The 6,884-nt window shown below is 35.3% G+C and overlaps 1 protein-coding gene across 2 annotated transcripts in view; it reads right to left on the reverse strand.

Moving 5' to 3' along the window:
• Nucleotides 1–6,162, reverse strand: part of LOC107688198 (igLON family member 5) — a 192,276-nt gene extending 186,114 nt beyond the window's left edge. Inside the window, exons 1-2 of one of the 2 annotated variants that reach the window (XM_016485799.1) lie at nt 6,047–6,162; nt 5,703–5,954 (exon numbers count right to left, since the gene is read on the reverse strand). In XM_016485799.1, the coding sequence (XP_016341285.1) occupies nt 5,703–5,760 (58 nt within the window). In that variant the 5' untranslated portion in view covers nt 5,761–5,954; nt 6,047–6,162. Of the gene's footprint in view, nt 1–5,702 lie in introns of both variants that reach the window. The other variant, XM_016485798.1, reaches the window with a different exon arrangement.
• Nucleotides 6,163–6,884: the final 722 nt, after the last annotated feature.

Genomic DNA, 6,884 nt, shown 5'->3' on the forward strand with positions numbered 1-6,884 from the left:
TTTATATATATTGAATATATTTTAAAAAAAAATATATATATATATATATATATATATTTTTTTTTTTTTTTTTTTTTTTTTTTTTTTTTTTACAGAAGCCAATTCATTATGGGAGATCTAAAAATATTTTATATGGTCGGTGCCGGCGGTCCAAAAAAATTACATTTATGCATTTGGCAGATGCTTTTATATAAAGCAATTTAAAGTTTGTTCAAAGACAAACTGCACGCTTTAATGATGCTTGGGAACGTAAACAACTTTTATTCCGAGAAAACGTCTGTACCTTAAGGCTGCAAATGTGGATTAGGAATAAAAGTAGCAGTGAAATTTAATGTGTGATGTTAAAAAAGTTAATATTTTTAGAGATAAATACACACACACACACACAGAGATATTTATGCGTTTGGCAGATGTTTTATCCAAAGCAATTTGGAGTTTTTCAAAGAGTTGAATGCTTTGGTGATGCTGTAACTTAAGGTTGCAAATGTGAATTAGCAATAAAAGTAAAAGCCTTTAATGCTGTGACATATGTTAGAGCAAATGCACTCAGGCTGTTGTCAAACTAGTTGATTTTTGGGTCCAAAACGTGTTCCAATTCGTGAATACATCAATATCAATACTATCAGCAGCTGTTTAAAATTCTAACCAGTTAACGATTCGAGAGAAGATGCCAGTTTGATGTGTCATTAATATTTGTCCCTGGTTTTCTGCCCTAAATTTAACATGCACACAATGACATTTCTACAGTACTGTATCTGCATCCCAAGAAATGCAAAGGCAAGAAGAAATGTTTCATACCACAACAGGCAAATTACACATCATTAATACTTGCTTCAGTTAGTCCACATCAATTATACAAACCAAACAAACCGGGCTCTGACGTCAAACAGACTTGAGTCTGCAGCAAAAGTTCTCGTGTGAAAGCACCCTTAGATACCCTGCAGGGACTTATTGTGTTGCAGTGTGATTAGTATTCACCGTGAAAACAAAATGTCGAAGCAAAATATGCCCTGCAAGACAAACAGAACAAATGCAATCCTCCCCCCCCCTTCCTTAAATTAAAGAGATACCGATTCATGGCTCGTTTTGGAATAATAACAGATGTAGAAGAACTCTCATCTTTGATATTTTGTTAAATTTCTGACTCGTCTAGGTCAGTCAAGGCCGCATCATTTGAATTCGATTACATAAAGGCCGCTAAGCAGCCTCTGTTGTTTCAGGGCATCTGTGTTGGATCAAGGGGAAACGGTGATGCATGTTGCACTAAAGTGTAGGTCACGTGACCTGCTCAAGGGTACAAAACCAGGGCTGAGAACCAGAAATCTTCCAGCTACTGGTGTGCTGCCCACAATCCCACTGCGGCATTGTCGAATAAGTCCCGGTAATGTTGAGGAAAGAATGAGCTAATGGAACTAAACACGTTTTGAGAACTGGAACCCCTCTGCCTTTGATGTAGAGACTAATGAGTCTTTTGCATTCTTGAGTCATTTGCATAAAAGTACCATGGTTTGCACCGAGGTACAGGGATGGTATCAGACATGGTACTTCAGCATAATTGATAAATTCCATAAAATAACCAATTCTGGTTACTCAAATAAGCTTTCAAGTGAACAGTTCTTAAAGGGACCATCTAAAGAACCTTTTTCAATGGAAAGATTCCATGAACGATAAAAGTTCTTTATGAAACCATCAATGGCTATAAAGAACCTTTATTTTTAAGAAAGCACACTCAAGATTCTTTTTTGGAATCTATGGTTCCATTAAGAACTTTTAACATCCGTGGAATCTTTCCATTCCAAAAAATTGGATTATTCAAATGTTCTTTACATTAAGAAAAAATGGTTCTTTGGGGTACCAAAATTTTTTTTTATATGGCATCGCTGTAAAAAAAAAACAAAAAAAACATTTGGGACCTTTATTTAAGAGCATACCAGAATTTTTACAATTAAAAAAAAAAATTACAAAAATGTAGTATTAGTACCATTTCCAAAAAAACTAAGCCATAGTACTTTTTTGGTAAGTAAAGTATTTTAGTCGTTTTGGTCTAAAAAAAAAAACATTATTGACAGGTAATTGGAAATATTTGAAGTTTATTGAAGAAAACTGAATTACTTTCAAACAGTTTCCACTCAAATTTTGCTAGTAAATAAAAAATAAACAGCAAGTAACACATTGAATTAAATGTAAATTTCAGATGTATACTGAAATAGCATTTTCTTGTTAGACATACTCCAATAACCTTCATTTAGAACTTCAAGAAAAAACATTTTTACTGTGTTGGCAATTTTTTTAATTATATAAAAACTGCAGATCTGCAGAGTCTAATTCTGTCACAAAGACAGATGTGACGTGTCAGGATCTATTTCAGTGATATCTGTCAGGTAATAGGATGTGTGATATTCAAAAACAAAGTGTTTCAGTATTTTTAAAGAAAAGCCAATTCTTTATGGGTGGTCTAAAAATATGTTATGAGGTTGGAGGTATAAAAATATATATTCATGCATTTGGCAGATGCTTTTTTTGGCAGACCCTTTGGATTTTATTCAAAAGACAAGTACTTTTTTTATGAGTGACCAGCTGACAAAGTTACTCAAGTAAAAATATATTTTGGTTAGTCAGATTCTACACTTCAAACTTGGATGGATGGATGGAAAAATAAAAAAAATAATCAATGCTGAAAAGGCCAGCAACTGTGAGCGAGTGTAAATTATGTGGTCAGTACATATCAAATTATCAGATGCCTGAATCAATTTCCCTTCTGCAGAACTGCTGAATTGTGAGAAAAAACCATAATGAGTTTCACACAGATTTTCCCCTGAGCAAACATCATCAGCATTGTTGAGTCTGAGGGAGAACAAACTCTCAGGGTGTCTAGTTTACCCCTCCCACCATCCAAAACACACGCTGACATGAAAATTAAAACATGCTCTTCACTCACACAATGCCGCATGTCCTTCAACATGCCCATTTTGCAAGCTTTGCAATGTTAAAGGAGCAGGTCGACTAAAAAGGACAATTCTGTCATTATATACTCACCTGTAGTCTGTCATTTTTTCTAAGGAACACAGAAGCAGAAATCTGCATGCACAAAATAGCTGAACGAAGATTCTTCTAAATAAATAACAACAGAATTTTCATGTTTGCATGGGCTGTTCCTTTAATCTCACATTGATCTGTGCATAAACAACACTGTCGTCAAATAATGAAAATCTATTCTGATTAACAGACTATTTATGCAAGCTCTAATAGGTGGCTTGCATGCACTGAAGTGTATTTGTGTGCACGCAAGGGGCACAAGAGGCATTTTACACATGGAGTTCTCCATCTGAAATTTGGCGCCTGCATGGAGAAAAAACTCCCCCCACAGGGCAAGAATGATTAAATTTGTGTTCATCATGGTAAAGGGCTCAAAAAGTGGAATCAAACATCATTTCAAAGCAAGTATTCATCCATTCACAGCACACCGAGAGCTATTATTCCCTCCCTGATGCCCCATGCGTTCTCTGACAGATCAATAATACAACGATAGTACTCCAAACCCATACGAATCACCCAGAGTGTCTGGTTTTCTTCATCTTTCTGATATTAACCATTTCACCAAGTATGACTGTCTCAGAACGATCAAAAAGATGAGAGCTCAGAGTAGATGTCAAACGCAAATCACACAGCACGTTAGTGTCAAAACCACAGCAACGCAACATTTGTTTCTGCTATGAAATTATCATCAGGTTCACATACCCCCATTTACTGAAAATATATTAAGCAATTTGCATCATCGATTTCAGAGAGAATCAAAGCCAAGTAATTGCATGTAGATAATCAGCATGAACAATATTCACAAAGAATCAGGTGTAAATGAATATCGGGCCATCTGCTGGACCTCTAAAGAATAGCCACAAACAACAACAATACATGTCTTTTCAACATTAAAATTACGAAATTATAGGCCTAAAAAATATCATTATCAATTACAATGAATCTTCAAATAATATATGCTAATATAATAACTATTAATTTGGCAATATTAATATAACAACAAGAGCATAAATAAATAATCATAATGAGTCATTATTAATATTTAATTATTATTATTGTTTACATATTGCACATCAGCCACTTAAAAGCGAAAATAACCATTATCGGTTTCTGAATATCGGTTGTGCCGATAATGCCACCTGCTGGGTCTAAAGAATATCCATCAATTACACCACTGTCTGTTCAACATTAATTAATTAATTAATTAGAAAACTATAAATATATACTTTAAATGTCAATTAATATTAATATAATATATGCTAACATAATAACCACGACTATGCCAATAAAATATACAGCAACAACAACAGCAAGAACTAAAACAGCAATAATAAAATATTCATGATGAGTCACTAGTCTCATGGCTATTTAGTTATTATTATATGCATATTGGATATCAGACATTTAAAAACAAAACTAACTAAATGTTCCTGTGGCTCAGTGGTAGCGCATTGTGCTAGCAGTGCAAAGGTCGTGGGTTCGATTCCCAAGGAACACACATACTGGTAAAAAATGTATAGCCTGAATGTGCTGTAAGTTGCTTTGGATAAAAGTGTCTGCTGAATGCATAAATTATTATTAAATTATAACATTATCGGTTTCTGAATACTAATTTCTATATACTAATACTAATTCTGAATTTTCCGGGTCTACCGATAAATGCCACCTGCTGGTTCTCTAAAGAAACGCCACCAACAACACCACTACACTGTCTTTTCAACATTAAAATTATAAAACTATAAATATACATATAAAATGACAGTTAATATTAATATATGCTAATAAAAAGATCATGACTATGACAATATAACAACAACAGCAAGGACCACAACGGCAATAACTCAGCAATGAGTCACCAGTCTAATAGTTTTTTAATAATAATATATGCTTACTGCACATCAGAAATTTAAAAATGAAAAATAACCATTATCCGATTATGCATATTGGGGTCTACTGATAAATGCCACCTGCTGGATCTCTAAAATATAGCATGCACCCAACAATGGCATTACACCCCTATGCAAAACAACTGTTACCATATAATATTTTAATGAAATACATCAAAATATAATAATATAGAAAGAAAAACATTTTATAATTATATATGCACGTGTAGGATACATTCTATTAAATTTGTAAAAAATTCAAGTAATTTAATGAATATGAATATAGGCCTATTAATACAATTAATAGTGTAAAATAAGTAGTATTTGATAATATATATAATTATGTTAAACAGCTGTTTTGCATATTGGTTATATTCAGACACCTAAACAAAAAAACAAAAAAAACACACATCGATGTCGGTCATAAAAAAAAAAACAAACAAACAAAAAAAAACAATATTGGTCTCAAAATCTGTAAAGGCATCCACTGACTTTTTACACACAGAGATAGAGGCGAGGAAAGCCGTCTTTTTCCCCCCAAGTGTTGATATGCAGAACTCGTGTGTTGTGGAGCGCACTTGTCTCTATGATTTGATAACACACGCATACACACACACACACATACACACACACACACACACACACACACACACATGATTCATTGGCAGGTAGACCCCCGGAGTCGCATTAGTATTCCACTCCAGGTCCCAGCAAAGAATGGGGCAAGGAACGAGTAAGGAACATGTTCTCTACAGAAGAATGCTAAGAATTGCAACTTACCTTTCCACAGCAACGCCAAGAGCAAAGCGAGCGCGTGTCGCAACATTGCGCAGCTCATGTTTTGAGTTGATTGTTTGTTATTTCTCTGTGTCAGTTCTTGCAGCAACAGTCCGGTTTTATCTTCTATGAACGGGAACACGCATAAACCGCAGTTGTCCGTCCGTGTGTCCTATTTCACGAAACGTCCGCAGTCTACAAATCTTCCAAGTGGGTCAGGAGTGCCACAAGACGGGTCGATTTTCCCAAGTGACCCTTTGCAAGGAGACCAAACACAATCTGTTGGCGTTTGGAGTGCCAGAGAATGTATAAATAAATCCTTGCGCGAAAAAAAATATTGTGTATACCTCCTCAGATTTTTTCCTTCAATACAAGGGCATCCACAGAAAAAGAGAAAAGCGACAGTTGAGATGGTTTAGTGGGATGTTGTGTGCTCAGTGAATCAGAATCACTGTGCATCGCTTCAGAGCGGAGCACGAAAGAAGCGTCTGATTGACAGCTCAAGGAGAATCTCTTCCACCAATCAGCGAGCGTCGAGGAAGTGGGCCGGGCACCAAGAAGGAGATTCGATCAATCGTGAGCACGGAGGGGCGGAGACTCCAACAGCGCTATGATAATATAAGGTGATTTATAGCACGCTCAGTGCACTGCAGTACTGGGGGAAAGGTGTTTGCGTGGACATGCACATTAGTGCTTTATGTTCTCTATTGGGAGAGGTGATTTGCGTGGGGAAACTTAGCAGAGAAGTGTTTAGAAATAACCCACTTGATTTATTGGGTCATTTCTAAAGTGCAGTGCATTTTTGTGCACCCATCTGACTTAATAGCCTAAATATTAAACTCACAATTTTTGAAGAAGAAAACCATATTAGTTACAAATGCATTTCACTGCTTTGGTTTGAGTGGATGTTATTATTCTTGCCATGTCCCCAACTTCTAAAATAAAAAGTAGGCTAATTTATTCAGAATTATTCCAAGTAATGCTTCAAATAAAACACTGTTCCGATTGAAAATAAAATGAAATAGGTCAGTCATCAATATCGCTCTCCATTCCATTAATTAACAAAAGCCTGTTGCTTCATGACATCAATCATCCTTCAGGAAGCCGCATCATATTGGAAGGAAAACACCACTATAATTGGATTTGAATAATTCTGTGATGTTTTGTTGTATCAGTTCATTTGTT

The sequence above is a fragment of the Sinocyclocheilus anshuiensis genome, unplaced genomic scaffold (assembly GCF_001515605.1).
Source record: "Sinocyclocheilus anshuiensis isolate Anshui unplaced genomic scaffold, SAMN03320099.WGS_v1.1 scaffold1162, whole genome shotgun sequence".
Classification (NCBI taxonomy): domain Eukaryota; kingdom Metazoa; phylum Chordata; class Actinopteri; order Cypriniformes; family Cyprinidae; genus Sinocyclocheilus; species Sinocyclocheilus anshuiensis.